The following is a 21796-nucleotide window of genomic DNA, read 5'->3' as shown; positions in this document are numbered from 1 at the left end:
TTTCAACTATAACAAAGTCTTATTAAAAATGGTTTGGTTCTCTAGAAAGCTAATAACAATAAGATGTGAAATTGCCGTCACAGAATTGTGGTTATGTTGCTTGACTCACTTGCCTCTCTGGCCTCAAGGATGATTCATATAATTAAACAAAACAACCCAGGCTAACTCTGAAGCATGATATATGGAGATGCCCACATACGAAGTAGAAGACCTCAAGGTGCATTACAGAATGTCTGTCTTTTTGTCTTCTGATTTGGGGCTGATGCTCTAAATCACTGTTTTTCTGCCCTCATGATCTCTAAACATACATCATTATCCCTCCCAATTGGTAGGCATAGAAGCCTCTCATATTCCTCAATTTCAGCTGCCCTGGATGGTGATTGCCGAACCCCACCTCCTACCCAGGGAGGGCATCCTATGTGTTCCCCAGAACCTACATGTAAGGTATCAGATCAGTTGGGCTTGGTGGCTCATGCCTGTAATCTCAGCACTTTGGGAAGCCGAAACAGGTAGATTACCTGAGGTCAAGAGTTCGAGACCAGCCTGACCAACACAGTGAAACCCCATCTTTACTAAAAATAAAACAAAATTAGCTGGGCGTGGTGGTGGGCGCTTGTAATCCCAGATACTTGGGAGGCTGAGGCAGGAGAATCGCTTGACAATTGCAGGCGGAGGTTGCGGTGAGCCGAGATCATGCCACTGCACTCCAGCCTGGGTGAAGAAGCAAGAATCCATCACAAAAAAATTAAAAAAAAAAAAAAGTGTCAGATCATCCCCATTTCTAACTGCTCACAACACTTCAAGTTCAGACGAATAGTCTAGCTATTTTCAGGTGTTGGAGCATACTGGTTAGCTCTGCTATAGAAAAGTGACTCCAAATTATAGTGGCAGAGAGATGACACCGAATTTTATTCTTTTCTGATGTAACAGTACCAAGGGAAGAGCCCAGGTTGGAAGGTTACTTTGTTCCACAGAGTCATTCATTGATTTAAGCTCTGACATCTTTTGGTTCTGCCATTCCCCCAGGAAATGTCCTCATTTGTATGGTCAAGGCTGGGTTGCAGACAAGTCCACGTTGCAGCTCATGGATAAAAGAACTAGAGGGACTCTAGGGAGACTGGCTTATCTCTTAAGTTGGAGATGACCTGGAAAGTCAACTTACACCCATAACTCATTGGCCTAAACTAAGTCCCAGAGTTCACTTGAATGGCAAGGGATCTGGAGTAATGCTGTTTCTACCTGGAGTGCTGTGGACCCAGCTTAAACTCTACCACCATAGGGGACAGGGAAGATAGGTTTTGATGGATGGCCAGAAGTTTCTGTTACATGTAATAACAGATTAAAAAATATATATATATATATAGCCATCCGGATGCAGTGGCTCACACCTATAATCCCAGCACTTTCAGAGGCCAAGGTGGGTGGAGCACCTGAGGTCAGGAGTTCGAGAACAGCCTGGCCAACAGGGCGAAACCTTTTCTCTACTAAAAATATAAAAATTAGCCAGGCATAGTGGCAGCTAGTGATCCCAGCTACTTGGGACGCTGAGTCAGAAGAATCACTTGAACCCAGGAGTGGCAGGTTGCAGTGAGCCGAGCCAAAATCGTGCCACTGCACTCCAGCCTGGGTGACAGAGAGAGACTCTGTCTTAAAAAAAAAAAAAAGAAAAAAATATATATATATTTGCCTCCTACAAATAAGGTAAATGCTACATGGTCATATATTCAACAAATCTTTATTAAGGGCCTACTATGTGCCACATATTCTTTCTTATATGTGTAAGAAATATATTATTAACATATTTTGGGTAAAAATATGCAACACTATAAACATATTTTTCATTTTTGAATGACTTTTACTTTTTCAGACAATAGAAGGCAACTGGAAAAGAGGCAAAGATTCTAACTACATACTGCAGAAAAAATATTCACACCTGTCAAATTCCAACAGCTGGCGTTATTGTTGTTCTATGGATAAGCACACACAGAATCCTCGTGGATAGTTCTTTGTCTCTTGGTCTCGTAAATCATAACTTGCTTGTAGCTTTTTTATGAACCTTCAGGAATAACTCTTCAGAGGATGATAATACATCACTAAGATTAAATTGAACCTCAAAGGTGGGTTTTTTTTCCAAAATGATAAAGGCCACTAACACTGCAAGGTTTGCCGTCATTCCCTTGATCTGGTAAGTGACACCATCTTCAGGGTTTGTGTACTCAAAGATATGATTAATAAAACGGTGACCGAGACGTGTGATGTAATGCTGGTCATGGACCTGTGGATGCAGGAAATAGGCCAGAGGCACCAGGAATACATCCTTAACTTCAGCAGGATTCGGCTGGGCCTGGAAGTTGTGGTCTATTAAACCCACAAATGGAGTTATCAATGCATCTGTCTAAAAGCAGAAAACAAAATAGAGAAGTTAAGAAGTGAAGTGATACTGTTTCAAATACTAAAATCATGCCACTTCTAGGTGAGCTAAGAAAATACACCAAACCTGGGAGAAGGGGAAGAAAGCTTACTCTGGAAGTAAATTTATGTTCCCCCTAAAATGGGAGTCATCCTGCCCTACCTGAGGTGGCATCTATGAGATGACTCTGAAAATGATTTCTTGTATGAACATAACGTAGTACAATCTTTTGAAATGGCAATTTGGCAGTATCATAAAAATGTGTTCCCTTTGACCTGGGAACTGCATTTGTGTATCTGTATGATAAATTCCTACCGGTAAGAAAAGATACAAATATAAACCTGAAGCATTACTTTCAACAACAGCCCAAAATTCTAAAGTTATCACTCTTTAATTTATAGGCATTTAAGTTATATAAATTAGGTTTATATCCATAAAATAGGATACTATGTAGCCTCTAAAAAGAATGGGATAGACACCTTTCCTTCTCAGTAAAGAAAAAAATGTGCTATAGTTATGAACAGAAAAAGTGATATAATACTAGTTATGACATATTCCCATTTATGAAAAAATTTATGTGTACATACACACACACATATAATTATGTGTCTTATATATAACTATGTGAACGATTTTATATAACACACGTTTATATTACATGGGAGAGGGATTTCTATTTACAACCACAACTGCTTGCAAATGAACATGAGTGGCCAGGTGCGGTGGCTCATGCCTATAATCCCAGCACTTTGGGAGGTCGAGGTGGGCGGATCACCTGAGGTCAGGAGTTTGAGACCAGCCTGGCCAACATGATGAAACTCCATCTCTACTAAAAACACACAAATTAGCCAGGTGTGGTGGCGTGTGCGTGTACTACTCGGAGAGGCTACTCGGGAGGCTAAGGCAGGAGAATTGCTTGAACTCAGGAGGCGGAGGTTGCAGTGAGCCGAGATCATGCCACTGCACTCAAACCTGGGTGACAGAACAACACCCAGTCTCAAAAATAAAAATAAATAAATAAATAAAAACAAAAAAAGCAAATGAACACGAGTGCTATCAAATGAAAGACTGTCTTGTTATGCCGGAAACCCTGCGAGGGAGGCCTGGGGCTGAGTGAGGATGTGGGATCTGGTAAGAGCTGCCCGACTTTGTATTAGAAAGTGAGAAGAATTGGAATTCCTGGAGCATCCCAAGAGAAAGTGGGTGGGAAAAGCCAGAGAGGTAGACACACGGTGAGGCTGGGACCTATCCAGCCTGCAGCACGTTCTCAGAGGGACAGCTAAAGACAGGAAAGCAAATTTAGGAACAGAGACAACTCAGACCATTAACCAAAATAATGGTGAAAGTCAACATCTGGACCAGGAGGAGACAAGAGGAACACAGACTTCATATGTCCTTGGGCAGGAAATCTGGGGTCATTAAGTTACCCAAGGGCAGAGGCAACATTCTATCAGCACCTAACACCACACCTGGCAGTGGGGGAAATGCTTAGTCTCTGAATATGGAGTTTTTCAGGTGAACTCTGAGATAAGGACTCAGATGCAAGTGATGTTTTAAGAAAGTGCTCCCAGGGGAGACAGGTAAGGGGAGGAGGGGAGCAAGACTCATAAGGGAAGAAGGCTGGCAAGGGCACCATAAATTAAAATGCAGTTTGTCCCATGTGGAGACAAGGGAGCTGGGATTTCATGCTCCCTAGCTCTAGTCAGTCACTAGTTAAGGACTGCCTGGCCAGAAGTGACTTCACAGGCACTCCCAGCACTCTGTGCAGGACACATGGCAAGGTGGCTCCAGTATCAAGGGTGCCAGCATTCAGAAGAAAGCCGCCAAGTGTTGTCAGAGGCGTTGGAACCAGAGCAACTCCGTCTTGAATAGGAGCTGGGTAAGATAAGGCTTGGACCTACTGGGCTGCATTCCCAGGAGGTTAGGGCACGGTTAGTCACCAGACGGAGACTGAGATACAGGTCATAAAGACCTTGCAGTAAAGAAGGCCGTCGAAACCCACCGAAACCAAGATGGCAACGAATGTAACCTCTGGTCATCCTCACTGCTCATTATATGTTAATCAGAATGCATTAGAATGTTAAAAGACACTCCCACCAGCGCCATGACAGATTACAAATGCCATGGCAATGTCAGGAAGTTACCCTATATGGTCTAAAAAGGTGAGGAACCCTCAGCTCTGGGAATTGCCCACCCCTTTCCTGGAAAACTCATGAATAACCCACCCCTTATTTAGCATATGATCAAGAAATAACCATAATAATGGCCAACCAGCAGCACGTGCTATTGCTCTGTTATAGAATAGCCATTCTTTTGTTTCTTTACTTCTCTAATAAACTTGCTTTCACTTTATGGACTCACCCCGTAAGATCCAAGAACCCTCTCTTTAGGGTCTGGATTGGGACCCCTATCTGGTAACGGAGAGTCATCAGAAGCCCTGCGGTTGTAAGAGGAATACGAAGGGGCCTGGACAGAGCCCCAACAATGCATACTCAGTAAATATTCGTGGTTGCTGCTACCATTAGTGACCGCAACTTATGGGCACCTAGTCTAGTTCCCAACACCCTCTGATTCCTTACAACAATCTGCTCTTGAAGAAGCCTTAACAACTGCAATTAGAGACGTGAAGAAACTTGCCCAAGGGCACATCCTGTAAATACTTGGCAGAAACTGGATTCAACCACAGACATGTTGCTCATACTCCTGGGTATATTTCAGAGACCTTTGCAAAAAGAAGTACAAAAACGTTTGGCAAAAGGGAAAACTGGGGTGGGGGTTGTGGTGTCACAGCCTGCCTGGAAGGTTTATGTAGCAGGTACATACATAGGTAGCTACTCTGGAGGCTGAGGCAGGAGAACTGCTAGAACTAGGGAGGTGAAGGTTGCTGTGAGCCGAGATCACTGGACTCGAGATTACTTGGGAAAAGCCAACAACACCGTCCCAGCTATGATCTCCAGACATTACCAAATTCCCCAGGGTGGAAAAATCACTCCAGGTTAAGAGCCACATAGATTAGATGATGCTTATAATTTTTAATAAATGACAATTTTGTGATACATTTTAAAAATTAGCAGGGGTCAAAAAACAAAGTAACCCTCCCTTGTGCTTCCAAACACAGCAGACCTTTCTTTAAAGCCTTTGTTTAATCTCTCAATCATGCCATTTTAGAAATCTCCTGTTCCAGGAGTATCTGGCCCCCAGAATCTCCCATAAACAAATTTTCCTGTTAACACTGCCGAATTCTATCCACCCACATGCGGAACTCAGTAGCACCTGGGGACTTTGGGAATGGAGTTAGTCTCATTTTGGAAACTTTTAATCAGTATAGCTAAATTTGTTAATTGATTTCTAAAGTAAATCCTCCAAATGTTGGTGGATTTGCAGAAATCAACTGAAAAGAGTTCCCATTAGAAAACAAAATGGAAAAGTAATTGACACATTTCTCGTGTAATTCCATGTCTCTATCCCGGTTTCATACACACACACTTAGAAAACATTTATTTAGTGGCCACTAGCTTCTTGCAAACAAAACCACCCTTGGGTGCTGACCTTTCTATTTTTAAAAACGACCCAATTAAGACAGACATTGTCTCAGCATCACTGATCTTCAAAACACTGTACCACCAAGACTTTAGTCAAATGGCACATAAAGGATGTTCTAACCCACTGGTTTTCTAACTGTTAGGCAACAGTGGGACTGTTCTTTTGAAATAAAAACTTACCCAAAAGCCCAATATATAAAACATTAAGAGTTTATACCTACCCCTGATATCGTGTGATGAGAGCATTTCACCTCTCTGGTGTTCCCAAATTATGACCCCAGCTTAACGATGAGAAAAATACCAGACAAACCAAAATTGGGGAACATTCTAAAAATACCTGGCCACTACATCTCAAAACTGTCAGGGTCATGAGAATAAGAAAGTCTGAGAAACTAACACAGACCAGAGAACTAAGGAGACATGACCACAAAATACAATATGGTATCTTAGGACAGAAAGGAGGACATTAGTAGAAAAACTAGTAAAAAGCAAACAGAGCATGGAGTTCAGTTAATAGTAACATGCTGACATTGGTTTCTTTGTTGTGACAAATGTATGCAGTGATGTAAGATGTCAATGATAGGGGAAACTAGGTCTATGGCATATAAGAACTTTCTGTACTATCTTCACGACTTTTCCATCAGTCTACTGCTATTCTAAAGTTAAAATTAAAGGTTTTATTAAAACATTTATATGGTAAAATCATGCTGTTATCCAAGATCATACTTATTAATACAATATTTACCCCTTCTAAAGTCAATTAGTACAACAATGAGGTTGTTGTGGTGAACCAATAGAAAGTAAGATCTGAAGCTGAGTACAGTGGTTCACACCTGTAATCCCAGCACTTTTGGGGGCTGAGGTGGGAGGATCGCTTGAGGAAAGGAGCTCGAGACCAGCCTCATCAACAAAGCGAGACCCCCATCTCTATAAAAAATAAAATAAAAAGAAAATAAGATCTGGTTATATCAGCTCCAAAATTCATTTTAAAAAATATTTTAAATATGTTTTGATGTATATTATACTATCAAGGAAATCCTGATCCAACACAAATGCAGTTATGAATAGTAATAGTTTTTAAATAGCTTGCCTAGTGATTTCATGGTCCATTCAATTAATGTGTTACAGAGAGGCTTTATTCTATAGTATGTAGAAAAATGAGTATCTTTATGGCAGAAGTAATGCATTGGTGGTCTCCAAGGGGCTAAAATTTGGTATCCAGCACATTGGAGTGTGTGTTATTTTTTCAACTGAACTCTCAAAATCAATGTATACTGGAGAAAAATAAATGTGAACTGAATGTTAATAATTCTGAGGCATCCCTCTAGGGTTCTATGGCACCCAGTTTGAAATCCACTGATGGGAGTTCAACCCTTTTTATTTCTGGATGGGGTCCAGAGAGGCAAAAGGGGTTGCCCACAGCCACTTGGCTCACGAGGGGCAATGTCCATTGGAGAACCTGGTTTCTTGACTTTATGTACAGTACTCTTTGGGGTTATGTTTGGAAAATGTGGAATCCTGAGAACAGTAGATCCACCTGGGGTTGGGGACGGCGCTCGAGTGTCTGAGGAAACCCTTACATCAATAAGACATGGCACCAGGCAGCAGACAACTTCCACTTGATGAGGACGCAGCCCCACTTCCTCCTGGGCTTCCCGGAGAGCCGTGGCTGCATCATCCATGTCTGTAGGATCACGCTTACCTCCAGGGAAGCAAACTTCTCCAGGGGCCCTTCTTAGCTGGATATAGAAAGAACAGCACTACAATGTGGGATTCTAATTTTGGAACTATTTATTCATTCAACAAATACTTACTGAACTTCGATTTTGTACCAGAGACCATTCCTACCTAGGTGGTGGTATCAAAACCCTCATGGCCCAAAAATGTGTTTTCTTGAATCCTTTTAAAGAAACGAACCTTGAAAATTTTTCTCACTGCTAACTTTTATTCTATTTCTCTGCAAAACATACCACACACTATATTAGTCTGTTCTTGCACTGCTATAAATAAATAGCAGAGACTGAGTAATTTATAAAGAAAAGAGGTTTCGTTGGCTCACAGTCCCGCAGGCTGTGCAGGGAGCATGATGCTGGCATCTGCTCGGCTTCTGGGGAGACCTCGGGAAACTTACAATCATGATGGAAGGCAAAGGAGGAGCAAGCATTTCACACGGCTGGAGCCGGAGGAAGAGAGCGGGAGCGGAGGTGCCACACACTTTAAACAACCATATCTCGTGAGAACTCACTCACTATTGTGATGACAGAGCGGGAGCGGAGGTGCCACACACTTTAAACAACCATATCTCGTGAGAACTCACTCACTATTGTGATGACAGTACAATAAAGAAATCCACCAGCATGATCAAATCACACACACACAAACAGACTGACATTGCTAGGGGAAAAAAGCGGAAAGAATAATATAAGGGGCAATATTATCAACAGATAATTTTGTGGAGTCCTTTATTGGGTGCTTATCATATCCTGGGCATGCTGTTTCACAGAGATTTTTTACCCACTGGGTCCTCAGAACCGTTCTATCAGCTACTAATTTTTGAATGAGGTGAAATTCACATAAAAGTAACCATTTTATAGTGAAGAAAATAAGAGACATTTAATACATTTACTGTGTTGTACAATCATCCCCACTATCTCGTTCCAGAATATTTTCATCATTCGAGAAGGAAACCCCATACAACAGTTGATTCTCATTCCCCTCTCCCTCTGTCCCTGCTTCCTGTCTCTGTGGATTTACCTAGTCTCGACTTTTGTGTCTGGCATTTTTCCCTTCACATATGTTTTTGAGGTTCTTCATGTTCTATCGTGTATTGGTACTTCCTTTTTTACGGCTGAATAGTAGTCTATTGTATGTATATATCACAGTTTGTTTATCCTCTCATGCACTGATGGGCAGGTAAGCCACTCTTTTCTTTCTCCCCCTCTTTTTTTTTTTTGATACAGAGTCTCACTCTGTCACCCAGGCTGGAGTGCTGTGGTGCGAACTCGGCTCACTGCAAGCTCCACCTCCCAGGTTCACGCCATTCTCCTGCTTCAGCCTCCCGAGTAGCTGGGACTACAGGCGCCCACCACCACGCCTGGCTAATTTTTTTGTGGTTTTAGTAGAGCTGGGGTTTCACCATGTTAGCCAGGCTGGTCTCGATCTCCTGACCTCGTGATCTGCCCTCCTCGGCCTCCCAAAGTGCTGGGATTACAGGCCTGAGCCACTGTGCCCGGCCATAAGCTACTCTTATACTACTATTATTTCTACTTTCATACAGGGAACTTAGGCTCACAGAGGCTAAATAACCTGATCAAGTTCACTCAGTGAGCTGGAATATAAACCAGTGTTTAATTTACGAGCTTGTGGTTTTAATCAGTACAACATGCATTTATCAAAAGTTTAGTAAGACACAGAAAATATGGGCCCTGGAGCTATTAGCATTGTATTGGCATCTATGTTTATCTTTGCGTGTGTTGGTAAAGGAATAGAGGTCTCCTCTTTCCCTGCATTGCCTTCTTCCTTGATTCCATTCCTTCCTGCCTTTAGGAGAACTGACTGTGTCTCTATTTATAGCATCCTAAAATTACTCCCTTTCTTATCTGTGTCTTCAAAATTATTTCTCTCATATCTTGGGCAGAAGTGGAGAGGCACAAACACTCCACTGTTCTCTCTTCTGCAGGGCCAAATATCTCAGCAAAGTGACCTCAATTTCTTTTATGCCCACTCGTGCCTAGTACCCACTATCCTTTCTCTCCTGAATTGTCCAGGAGCCCTCAGGCTCAGCAAGAGTCCTGGGTCTGCCTCTTTCCAACTGTGTGCAATGGGGTAATGACAGTGTGCTCCTCACAGAGCTGTGAAGATTGTTCCATGAGGGTGGAGTGGATGCACGGGAATGGTGCCTGGCCACATTAAATATTTAATAATGAGAACTCGTAAGGTCAGTCCTGGACATTGAGAAGCTCAATCAAGAGATCATGTTGCCATTGTTAGCACCTAGGCCAATATATCTATGTAAGGAGAAACTAGATGCCTGCAATGGCCTGGTTGTTTATTCTCCCATGAATCCATATGTTGAAATCCTCACCCCTAAGGTGATGGTATTAGGAGGTGGGGCCCTTGGGAGGTGATTAGGTCATGAGGGCAGAGCCCTCATCAGTGAGATTAATGCCCTTATAAAAGAGGCCCGAAACAGACCCTTTGCCCCTTTCTCTGTAAGGACACCAAAAAGATGACTATCTATGAACTGGAACAGGGCCCTCACCAGACACCAAATCTTCTGGCAGCTTAATCTTGGACTTTGCAGCTTCCAGAACTCTGAGAATTAATATCTGTTGTTTATAAGCCACCCAGTCTAAGGTGTTTTGTTCTAGCAGCTTGAGAGGACTAAGACAATGCCATGATACACTTTTTGACATTTTATAGTCCACAGCCTCATTTGGGCAAGGCTCAAAAATTTTTTTTTAAATCCTTCTGTGCTGATAAATCAGTAACACTGCAGAAATTGCTGCCATAGCTAAATACTTAAGACATCTTCACCTCAATTACAGTCATGAGAACAGGTGAAAAGAAGGTTGATGGACATATTTCTACTGTCTTGAACGCTCACCACCCACTGCAAATATGTCTCACCAAATGCATAAGAAATATACCTAATGTTAGAGCAACTCTGAAAAAGTGCTTTATTGTTAGAATGTTCAACTCCAAGGCAGCCAGGGACAGAGGCACCTCCAAGCAGTCATCAGGCTTGACAGAAATACAGACCTGATATGATGCCTGTTTTAAATGTACAGTCAGGGACACATTCTGAAAAATGCATTAGGCGATTTCATCATTGCACAAACAACACAGGGCGCACCTGCAAAAACCTGGATCGTATAGACTACTGCAAACTGAGGCTATACGGTGTAGCTACTGCTTCTGGGCTACAACTTGTACACCATTTTACTGTCCTGGATATTGCAGGCAATAGTAACATAGTGGTAAGTATTTGTGTATATAAACACAGAAAAGGTACAGTAAAAATATGGTATAAAAGATCAAAAATGGTTCACCAGTATAGGGCATTTACCATAAATGGAGCTTGCAGGACTGAAAGCTGCTCTGTGTGAGTCAGTGAGTGAGTGGGTGGTGAGTGAATGTGAAGGCCTAGGACATTAAACACTGCTCTAGACTTCATAAACACTAGACATGTAGGCTATAGTATGTTTATAAAAATATTTTTCTTTTTCTTTTTTTTTTGAGATGGAGTCTCACTCTGTTGGCCAGGCTGGAGTGCAGTGACGTGATCTCAGTTCACTGCAGCCTCAGCCTCCCGAGTAGGTGGAATTACAGGCAGCTGCCACTATGTTTGGCTAATTTTTGTATTTTTAGTAGAGACGGGGTTTTGCCATGTTGGCCAGGCTGCTCTCGAACTACTGACCTCAGGTGATTCTCTCCACCTTAGCCTCCCAAAATGCTGGGATTACAGGTGTGAGCCACCACCCCTGGCCTTTTTCTTTTTTGAATAATAAATTAACCGTAGCTTACTATTACTCCTTACTTTCTAAACTTTTTAATTTTTAATTTTTTGACTCTTGTAAGAACACTTAGCTTAAAACACAAACACATTATACAGCTGTACAAAATATTTTCCTTATACCTTACTCTAGAAGCTTTTTTCTATTTTTAAGGATTTTTGTTTTTCTTTTTAAACTTTCTTGCTAAAAACTAAGATACAACACACAGAATCATCAATGTCACTGTATTCTACCTCTACTTCTTGTCCCACTGGAAGGTCTTCAGGGGCAACAGTAACATACATGGAGCTCTCATCTGCTACAATGACAATGCCTGTGTTTTTTGGAATACCTCCTGAAGGACCTTACTGAGGCTGCTTTATAGTTTAAAAAAAAAAATAAGTAGAAGAAGAGCACTCTAAAATAATGATTTCAAAGAATAGTGTAGTAAATTTCATAAACCAGAAGTGTCATTTTTGTCATTATCAAGTATTATATATTGTGCATAATTGTATATGCTATACTTTTAGACCACTGGCAACACAGTAGGTTTGTTTACACCAGCATCACCACAAACATGTGAGTAATGTATTGTGCTATGACATTATGACTGCTGTGATGTCACTTGGTGATAGGAATTTTCAGCTCCATTATAATCTTACGGGACCACCACTGTATATATGGTCCATCATTGATGGAAAAACGCTGTTTTGCAGCACATGACTGTATTTTGAAAGCTTTCAAAACTATCTCATAGCATACCAATTCTACTCAAGTTGCCTTGTACACCTATTCCAATTAATAGGTAATAGGAATTGGAAAAGACCATTCTGGCTTAGTGAGAACACTACTCTCAAGAAAATGTTATCCTTGGTCTAGGCAATGATTTTTAAAATATGACCCCAAAAGCACAGGCAATGAAAGGAAAAATAAAAACATGGGCTTACATCAACTAAAAAGCTTTTGCACAGCTAAGGAAACACTCAACAGACTGAAAAGACAATCTATGGAATGGGAGAAAATATTTGCAAACCATAAAAGGGGCTAGGATCCAAAATATATAAGGAACTCAACTCAATATCAATAACAAAAAACACCCAATTAAAAAGTGGACAAAGGACCTAAATAGACATTTCTCAAAAGGTATATTTAAAAATGCTTAACATCACTAATCACCAGGAAAACTCTAAAACCACGGACAGACATTACCTCACACCTTTTAGAATGGCCATTATCTAAAAAGCAAAAGGTAAGCATTGTTGAGGATATGGAAAAAAGTGAACGATCACACACTGTTGGTGGGAATGTAAATTAGTACAATCATTGTGGAAAACAGTATGGAGGCTTCTCAAAAAGTTAAAAACAGAATTGCCATATGATCCAGCAATCCCACTACTGGTTATATATCCAAAGGAAATCAAATCAGTACATTGAAGAGGTATTTGCACACCCATGTTCACTGCAGCATTGTTCACAACGGCCAAGATATGGAATCAACCTGAGTGTCCATCAGCTAGTGAATGAAGAAAATGTACATCCAGAGAGGAATATTATTCAGTCATAAAAAAGAAGGAAATCCTGTCATTTGTGACAACATGGATGAAGCGGGAGGAAATTACGTTAGGTAAAATAAGCCAATCACAGAAAGACAAATGCCACATAATCTCATTCATATGTAGAATATTAAAAAGTTGGTCTCATAGAAGTAGAGTAAAATGGTGGTTACCACATGCTGAGGTGGTTTTGGGGGAGGTTGGGGAGATGGCCAAAAGATAAAAAGTTTCAGCCAGTCAGGAGGAATAAATTCAAGAGAGGTATTTTATACTATGGTGACTATAGTTAACATACTGTATTCTTGAAAATTGCTGAGTGGATATAAAGTGTTCTTACCACAAACATGATGACTATGTGAGATTGTTACGTGTGGTGATATGTTACCATATGAGGTACTGTGTGTGTTAATATGTTACTATGAGAGGTAATGTATGTGGTGAGATGTTACCACATGAGGTAGTATGTGTGTTAATATGTACTATGAGAGGTAATGTGTGTGGTGATATGTTACTATGTGAGGTAATATGTCTGATGATATGTTACTATGTGACGTAATATGTATAGTAATATGTTACTATGTGAGTTAGTACATTGATTAGCTAGATTTAGTCATTCCACAGTGAATAGATACTTCAAAACATCATGTCGTACAGGATAAATCTATACAATTTTATCTATTGATTTAAATTTTATTTATTTATTTATTTATTGAGATAGAGTCTCGCTCTGTCACCCAGGCTGAAGTGCAGTGGCATAGCCTCGGTTCACTGCAACCTCTGCCTCCTGGGTTCAAGCGATTCTCCTGCCTCAGCCTCCCAAGTAGCTGGGACTACAGGCATGCACCACCACACCCAGCTAATTCTGCATTTTTAGTAGAGATGGGGTTTCACCATGTTGGCCAGGCTGGTCTCAAACTCCGGACCTCAGGTGATCTTCACACCTTGGCCTCCCAAAATGCTGGGATTACAGGCGTGAGCCACCATGCCCAGCCTACATTTTTTTTTTAAGTGCTATTTTGAAGAAAATATGTGTGATGACATGTTACTATATGATGTATACGGTGATATGTTACTATGTGAGGTAATATGTATAGTAATATGTTACTATGTGAGGTATTGTGTGTGGTGATATGTGACTATGTGAGCAATATGTGTGGTAATATGTTACTATGTGAGGTAGTATACTAATTAGCCAGATTTAGTCATTCCACAGTGAATATATACTTCAAAACATCATGTTGTATAGGATAAATCTCTACAAGTTTATCTGTCTATTTAGTTTTGTTTTTAAAAAAGAAAATATTACACTGTTTTGAAGAAAATAGGCTCATTTCTAAAACTGACTAATCAAAAACTATTAGCACTGCAAAGGGCTCTTGGTACAAAAGCTATCAGTCATTTCTTTGATTAATAGTATACATATTTTTATTCAATAAAACCTTCTGAAATGCTACTCAGAGGCCAAATAAAGCTGCAGCCTAATTTCCTAAGACTTCAATCTTTGCTTTGTTCTTGAATTTTCTCTTGCCTACTTCCAGTCCCAGAGAATGGGGTGCAGGGAGGAGGCTGGAGGAGGGTAGAAGAGGGGACAGAGGACGGATGTAAGGTCAAGGGTGTGGGGAAGAGGAGGACCGATAGTGCAGGGCAGCTAATTCCTGAAAGCTATAAAGTGGGTGGCTTTGAAGGCTTGAAGGGCTCTGCCCAGGTGTGCTATGGAGAAAGGGGTTTGCCAGCTCTTTGCCGCGCACCAGGGATCTAGGGTTCTGAGAGGAGTTCCTTATCCAAGGTGGGCCTGGACAAGGAGAAAACAAAAACATAGGTAGCAGCCAACAGCATGCAGCACTATGGCATGCCAGCAGCCGTGCCGGGCGTTTTACAGATCTTTTTCAGGCTGTAACAACCCTACGCATGAGGTGCTGTTCTCAGGCCCATTTTTAGGGATGAGAAAACTGAGGCGATTAAGAGATTTAAGAACTTTGCAGGCCAGGCGTGGTGGCTCATGCTTGTCATCCTAGCACTTTGGGAGGCCAAGGCGGGCAGCTCACCTCAGGTCGGGAGTTCAAGATCAGCCTGGTCAACCAACATGGTGAAACTCCGTCTCTACCAAAAATACAAAAATTAGCCAGGCGTGGTGGTACACACCTGTAATCCCACCTAATTGGGAGGCTGAGGCGGAAGAATTGCTTGAACCCAGGAGGCAGAGGTTGCAGTGAGCTGAGATGGCGCCACTGCACTCCAGCCTGGGTGACAGAGCAAGGCTCCTTCTCAAAAAAAAAAAAAAAAAAGAAAGAAAAAGAAACTTGTTCAAGGTTCCAGAGCTACTGGGAGAATGCACATTTGAGAAGGGTTAACCCACTTCTTGCCCTGCCCTCCCCATCCATTGGGGGGAAATCTCGTACCAGCCCCTTGCTTGTGTGAGGGGCAGAGCGCCAGAGGGAATTTCTCACCCCCACAGCCAGATAGTGTTTACAATCAGATTGAATTACATTTAAATAGTTTTTTAAAAGTGACCTTAATAATAGACGGGCAAAAGTGGCTCTGGGTGAAACAAAAGAAACTAGAGACCCTCTTGGTTGAGTTTGTAGTATTGTCTAGATTTCTTATATTATTGTTTGTCTGATAATTCTATTTTATTTATTATTTATTTATTTATTTATTTATTCATTCATTATCAAGATGCAGTCTTGCTCTGTTGCCCAGGCTGGAGTGCAGTGGCACGATCTCGGCTCAATGCAACCTCCACCTCCCAGGTTCAAGCAATTCTCCCTGCCTCAGTCTCCCCAGTAGCTGGGATTACAGGCGCCCACCACCACGCCTGGCTAATTTTTTGTATTTTTAGTAGAGACGGGGTTTCGCCATATTGGCCAGACTGGTCTTGCACTCCTGACCTCAGGTGATCCACCCACCTCAGCCTCCCAAAGTGTTGGGATTACAGGCATGAGCCACCGCACACGGCCATATCTGATAATTTTTAAATATATGTAAGTGCTTCTCCTGTGCTTACTGGCAGAGCTGGGAATAGACTCTGGTCCCCTGGTTTCCATTTAAGTATCTCCCCTTGGAACCTGGATTTCTATCATGTCCTGAGTTCACGGCATTTCTGCCTGGCTCAGATCGAACGCAATCCGCACAAGTCTACTTCTACATCCACAAAACTCTGGCTGATTCCTCGGCTTTTTTTTTTTTTTTTTTTTTTAAAAAAAAAACAAAATACTTTTCATTATTCTGCTTTAAAAGCCTGTTAACATGGCTTATTTTCTTTTTGTACGTGGATAACCTTAAAATGACTGCTTCACCAGCTTTTCCTTGAAAGTTCCCCACAGCAAGGGAAAGTGATTGCGCTCATGGGTGCGGGGGTGATAGAATTTTGATATTTGTTCTTGCCCAAATCTCATGTTGAATTGGAGTCCCCATTGTTGGAGCTGGGGCCTGGTGGGAGGTGAATGGATCATGGGGGCAGATTTCCCACGCATGGTTTAACACCATCATCTTGGCAATGTCCTCATGATAGTGAGTGAGTTCTCATGAGATCCGCGGCCATTTAAAAGTGTGTGGCATTTCCCCACTCTCTCTCTTGCTCCTGCTCCCCCCTGCCCTCTGCCATGATGGTAAACTCCTTGAGGCCTTTCCAGAAACTGAGCAGATGCCTGTGTCATGCTTCCTGTACAGCCTGCAGAAACATGAGCCAATGAAACCTCTTTTCTTTATAAATTACCCAGTTTCAGGTATTTCTTTTTTTTTTTTTCTGAGATGGAGTCTCGCTGTTACCCAGGCTGGAGTGCAGTGGCACAATCTCTGCTCACTACAACCTCCACCTCCTGGGTTCAAGTGTTTCTCCTGCCTCAGCCTCCTGAGTAGCTGGGATTACAGGCGTGTTCACCACGCCCGGCTAATTCTTTTGTATCTTTAGTAGAGATGGGATTTCACCATCTTGGTTGGCTGATCTCAAACTCCTGACCTCGTGATCCTCCCACCTCCGCCTCTCAAAGTGCTTGAGCCACCGCGCCTGGGCGTGAGCCACCGCGCCTGGCCTCAGGTATTTCTTTATAGCAATGCAAGAATGGACCAATACAAGGGGTGAGCCAGAAACTCCATTCCCAGCCCAATATTTCCTTACAGTGACATCATTTATCTCAAAACTTCAGGTCATGTCTGCCACTTGACACTAACGATGACAGCCAAAAATTACTGAATTCTTGCTTGCCAAGTACCAGGGTTGTATAGGTGCTTTACATTTGTTATCCTGTGAAATGTTCATAGCAGCTGTATGAAGCAGTAACTAATATTCTGTCCTCATTTTACAAGTGAAAAAACTGAAGTACAGAGAGGGTAAGTAACTAGGCCAAAGTCACAGCTGGCAAGGGGAGAGCCTGGATTCAACATGGATAGCTAGCTTTAGAGCCAAGGCTGTTAACTTCTGTGCTCTAGTATTTTCACATTATACTGGGGGTGGGATAGTTTAAAACAGTGGCCCTTGGTGGGGGCAATTTGGCACCGCCAATCCTGCCAGAACAATAGGCAATTCTGAAGATATTTGTGGTGTGTATGCTACTGGCATACCGGACAAAGGGACAAAGGCGTTTGTGAGCTTGTGTTTGTGTGTGCTACTGGCATCTGGTGGGTAGAGGCCAAAGGATGATGCTAAACACACCACGTTATACAGGACAGTCTCCACACCAAAGAATTATTCAGCCCCAAAGGCCAATAGCACCAAGGTTAGGTAACCCTAGTCTGAAAGCATTTTAAACTGCTTGCTAACTAAATTCCTTCATTTTCTTTGTTAAACCTTCTCCAAGAAACACCATGTTATGCCGTGACTTGTGGTTGTATGCCTCTGGCATCACAATTCTGAAAACCCTTTTGAGAATTTTGGCATCGAAATGTGTGCAAGTGACAAAATCTCGTGAGGTTTTCTGATGTCCTGAGGTTTAAGGGCAGGAAATTTTTTGTCCACCTACCTTCTCTGACCGGACGGTGAACAACAAATGGAGTTTTCCTTCTTTAACCACCAATGGCAAAAGGATGGAATATTTGTTATATGGCAAGTGAGAATATTTGCCTCCAATATCATACTTTCTTAAGCGGGCCTTAGCATCATCTAGCAAACTGTTTCTAAAATAAAAACAAACCAGACAGACATTTTAGTAAGCAGAGTTACGGTAAAAAGCTTATAGTCCCGCCTCTGTTTCTGCTTTGTTGTGTATTTAGGAGTTTGCCATTTCTGACTCTCTGTGTATTTTTCAATAACACGACAGAAATGATAATATCTAAATTGCATGGTGTTCGCAGGATGAAAATGACAAAAAACCTCCTAAGCACACAGTTTAGTACACAGGTTCTCTTTGAAACATAAAGTATGGTAAAATGTTTTTTCAATAATGCAATAGTTGAATTTTGAAATCCACAATTATATTCAGAGAAGACAGGTTTGATGAAAACGTCATTGTTAAGGTTAGAAGACCACCTTCTGTTAAGCTGGCCCTTTTGTTCTCAAACTCCTGTGTCTTCAACTGCCTTATAACAGTGGTTCCCAAACTTTAGCAGCAACAGAATCACCTGGAGGGCTGGCTGTCACATAGACTGCTAGGTTCAGTCCCAGACTGTGACTCAGTAACTCTCATGTAGGGCCTGAGAATTAGCATTTGTATCAAACTCCCACATGACAGTGTTCCTGACGCTGTGGACAGGGGAACACATTTTGAGAACAATTTCCCAATAATATGCAAGTATTTGGATTTATAACCACAAATGGTGCCTTCCTATGTGGACTTGTTTTGGTCCTTTTGACAGGTGTGTTTTGCTGCTAGTTTGTATAGTGGGTTGAACAGTATCTCCTCACCCCTGAAATTCATGTCTACCCCAAACTTCAGAGTATGACTTTATTCAGATATAGGATCTTTTTAGATGTAATTAAAGTGAGCTCTAAATCCAATGACTGTTGTCCTTATAAGAACCAGAAACAAACCAAGTGCGGTAGCTCACGCCTGTAATCCCAAAACTGGGAGGTTGAGGCGAGAGCATTGCTTGGGCCCAGGAGTTTGAAACAAGCCTGGTCAACATAGCAAGACCCTGTCTCTACAAAAGAAAAAAAAAAAGGATAAATTAGCCTGGGCATAGGGCATGCAACTCTATTCTTAGCTACTTGGGAGGTGGAGGTGGGAGATCACTTGAGTCCTAGAGTTCAAGGCTGCAGTGAGCCATGATTGCACCACTGCACTCCAGCCTGGGTGACAGAGTGAGACCCAACTCAATAAAAAATAAAATAAAATTAAATTAAAGAAGAAGAAAAAACACAGAGACACACACACAGGGAAGAAGATGTGAAGATGGCAGCAGAGGTTGAAGTGATGCTGCTGTGAGCCAAGGAATGCCAGAAACCACCAGAAACTGGAAGAGGCAAGGAAAGGTTGCCCCCAGAGCCTTCTAAGGCAGTGTGGCCCTGCTGACACCTTGATTTCGGACTTCCAGCCATGAGAGACCATTTCCATTGTTTTAAACCACTCAGTGTGTGGTACTCTGTTATGGCAGCCCTAGAAAAGGAACAGTTGGTTTTACTTTTTCTGTGGGATGACAGTTTTGCATAGTGGGCAGAATCAGATGTTTAAGATACCCAGAATTGGCTTCAAATGTGTATAGGAGGCCTGGTACAGTGGTTCACGCCTGTAATCCCAGCACTTGGGGAGGCTGAGGCAGGTGCATCACTTGAAGTCATGAGTTTGAGACCAGCCTGGCCAACATGGTAAAACCCCACCTCTACTAAAACTACAAAAATTAGCCGGGCATCGTGGCACATGCCTGTAATCCCAGCTACTCAGGAGGTTGAGGCAGGAGAATCGCTTGAATTCAGGAGGCAGAGCCTGCAGTGAGCCGAGATTGCCTACTGTGCTGTAAGCCTGGGCGGCAGAGTGAGACTGTCTCAAAAAAAAAAAAAAAAAGTGTACAGGAATGACTTCTCTGAGTTTCATCTTCATTTGTGTCAGGCTTGAGGATATGTATGCAGATTAAATGATGCAGTTCATATACTGTGGCTGGGACACAGCTGGTGCTCAGTGAATGGTAACCACTGTCATAAATCTCCCCATCATTAGATAAGCAGTTGTTTGCAGGAGGTATTTGCTATTTTTTGCCTCTTTCTAGATGGCAGGGTGCTCACTAGATGTGGTTGGGTAACAGCAGTGGATTTCAACGACCAAATGGCCTGGAAACAATCACTGAATGCTGGCACAGGGGATTGCACAGTACATCTGATGCTCGCAGGCCCGCCTCCAGAAAAGGAAACTGTGGAATGGTGGCTTTTAACCACCCAGAAACCGCAGAAGTGACCAGAGAAACCAGCTGAAGTACAAGGCTGCAAAAACGTATCTGTCCACTTTAGGGACTGGCCGCTGGAATAATCACCAAGATATCAACAGCAGTAGCAGCCACCCCGTTCTGAGCATGGTCTCACTTTCCACGTTTCTCATTTTATCCTCACAACAGCCCGGCAAGTGATCACAGGGTCACCTCTAGGGTCAGAGAGCTTACGTAACTGACAGACCCAAGGTCACAACTGGAAGTAGCCACTGGGGGACTTGAATCTGGGGCTGCCTGGTGTAGGGCTGTGTCACCCTCGGGGGTCCTGGGGTCCAACTCTGGAGACGCGGATTGCAGAAGAGCCAAGCCGGCTGGGAAGGGGAGCAGCGTGTATGTAAACCATAGTGGCTAAAGCCGGCTCCGTTACTGGCCAGAGCAGGTGCAAAAGTTCGGGGACCCTACGGGTTGCTGGAGGCGAATGCTCCCATCCGGGGCTCGCAGGTGGACTGGCGGAAGCTGCAAAATCGGTCCCGGACTAAAGGCCTCGGTGGCTCCGCTGCTATCAAGGCCGGGCCTGGCCAAGCTCGGGGCGCCAGGACCTGGAAAGGCTTTACCTGTCTGGCTCCTGGGGAAGACCAGGTGGTGACATTGCCCTGGGGAATATTTGTTTCCGGGCGGACTCCTCGGAGGTGCTCTGCCGGTCGCGCTTGCGCAGAGCGGCTCTGGGCCCGGGCGCGGCCTAAAGCCAGAGAGAGGGGCGGGGCTTAGAACAGGGGGCGGGACGGGGTCAGGGGCGGAGACAGGGGTGGGGCGGGGCTAGCTCTGGGGTCGGAGGCTGGGATCGGGGTGGGGCTTATGACCAGAGGCGGGACTAGAGGCGCGGGGCGGGGCTTAGGGCCGGGTCTCCCCGGTTGCGCAAAGCACTTTCTGCCCGGCTCCTTGGGCTTCTATGGAAGCAAGAGGTACAGGAGTTGTGGAATTTAGAGCTGGAAGAGTTAAAAAAATAAATAAATAAATAAGAAAGAAAGAAGGGAGGGAGGGAGGAAGGAAGGAAGGAAGGAAGGAAGGAAGGAAGGAAAATAAGGAAGGAAGGAGGGAGGGAGGGAGGGAGGGAGGAAGGAAGGAAGGAAGGAAGGAAGGAAGGAAGGAAGGAAGGAAGGAAGGAAGGAAGGAAGGAAGGAAGGAAGGAAGGAAGGAAGGAAGGAAAAAAAATACCGTGCTGGTGAGGTGATAGGATTTTATACTCGCATCCACTGTTGCTGGAAGGTTAAGGTGATTCATTCAACTTTTTTGAACTGCTGTCAGCACTTGCAGATCCCACAGCTAGGGAAAAGACACGTGGAGCTCACAGTCAAATGGTAGAAACATAAATTAATCACACAAGGCTGGATGCAGTGGCGTATGCTTGTAATCCCAACACTTTGGGAGGCCAAGAGGGGAGGATTACTTGAATCCAGGAGTTCCAGACCAGCCTGGGCAACTTGGGGAAACCCCATCTCTACA

At 43.0% G+C, this 21796-nt stretch overlaps 1 protein-coding gene and 1 long non-coding RNA gene across 7 annotated transcripts in view; one reads left to right on the top strand and one right to left on the bottom strand.

The window, feature by feature from the left end:
• LOC105491237 (uncharacterized) overlaps nucleotides 1–2005 on the top strand; it is a 77675-nt gene extending 75670 nt beyond the window's left edge. For all 3 annotated transcript variants that reach the window (XR_011616583.1, XR_011616582.1, XR_011616584.1), the window contains one exon: nucleotides 1868–2005. This is a non-coding gene — a long non-coding RNA (uncharacterized lncRNA). The remainder of the gene's footprint in view (nucleotides 1–1867) is intronic.
• Nucleotides 1716–21041, bottom strand: LOC105491239 (nudix hydrolase 7). 4 transcript variants are annotated; one of them, XM_011757446.3, is made up of 5 exons: nucleotides 20908–21041; nucleotides 17959–18112; nucleotides 7533–7691; nucleotides 6786–6879; nucleotides 2194–2395 (listed from the first exon to the last, which is right to left on the bottom strand). In XM_011757446.3, exons 1-5 carry the CDS (start codon nucleotides 20940–20942, stop codon nucleotides 2325–2327), a joined length of 513 nt encoding a protein of 170 aa, XP_011755748.2. In that variant the 5' UTR covers nucleotides 20943–21041; the 3' UTR covers nucleotides 2194–2324. The 4 variants fall into 4 exon arrangements, with proteins under 4 accessions (XP_011755747.1, XP_011755745.1, XP_011755746.1 ...); XM_011757445.3 differs by lacking the exons at nucleotides 6786–6879; nucleotides 7533–7691 and adding an exon at nucleotides 8012–8125 and having other exon boundaries at nucleotides 1716–2395; XM_011757443.2 differs by lacking the exon at nucleotides 6786–6879 and having other exon boundaries at nucleotides 1718–2395.
• Nucleotides 21042–21796: the final 755 nt, after the last annotated feature.

Source organism: Macaca nemestrina, chromosome 18, assembly GCF_043159975.1.
Source record: "Macaca nemestrina isolate mMacNem1 chromosome 18, mMacNem.hap1, whole genome shotgun sequence".
Classification (NCBI taxonomy): Eukaryota; Metazoa; Chordata; class Mammalia; order Primates; family Cercopithecidae; genus Macaca; species Macaca nemestrina.
Note: the sequence above shows the minus strand (reverse complement) of the source record. Positions and strands in the feature narration are given on the sequence as shown.

What these genes read in the sequence shown, in the direction of transcription:
- LOC105491239 (XM_011757443.2), bottom strand. Translation starts at nt 20,942, where the DNA reads ATGTCACCACCTGGTCTTCCCCAGGAGCCAGACAG. An exon ending in CTTCCCCAGGAGCCAGACAG is followed by an intron (nt 18,113 to 20,907) that starts GTAAAGCCTTTC and finishes TTTTTATTTTAG; the next exon opens with AAACAGTTTGCTAGATGATG. An exon ending in TGGTGCCATGTCTTATTGAT is followed by an intron (nt 2,396 to 7,532) that starts GTAAGGGTTTCC and finishes TTCTGCTTTTAG; the next exon opens with ACAGATGCATTGATAACTCC.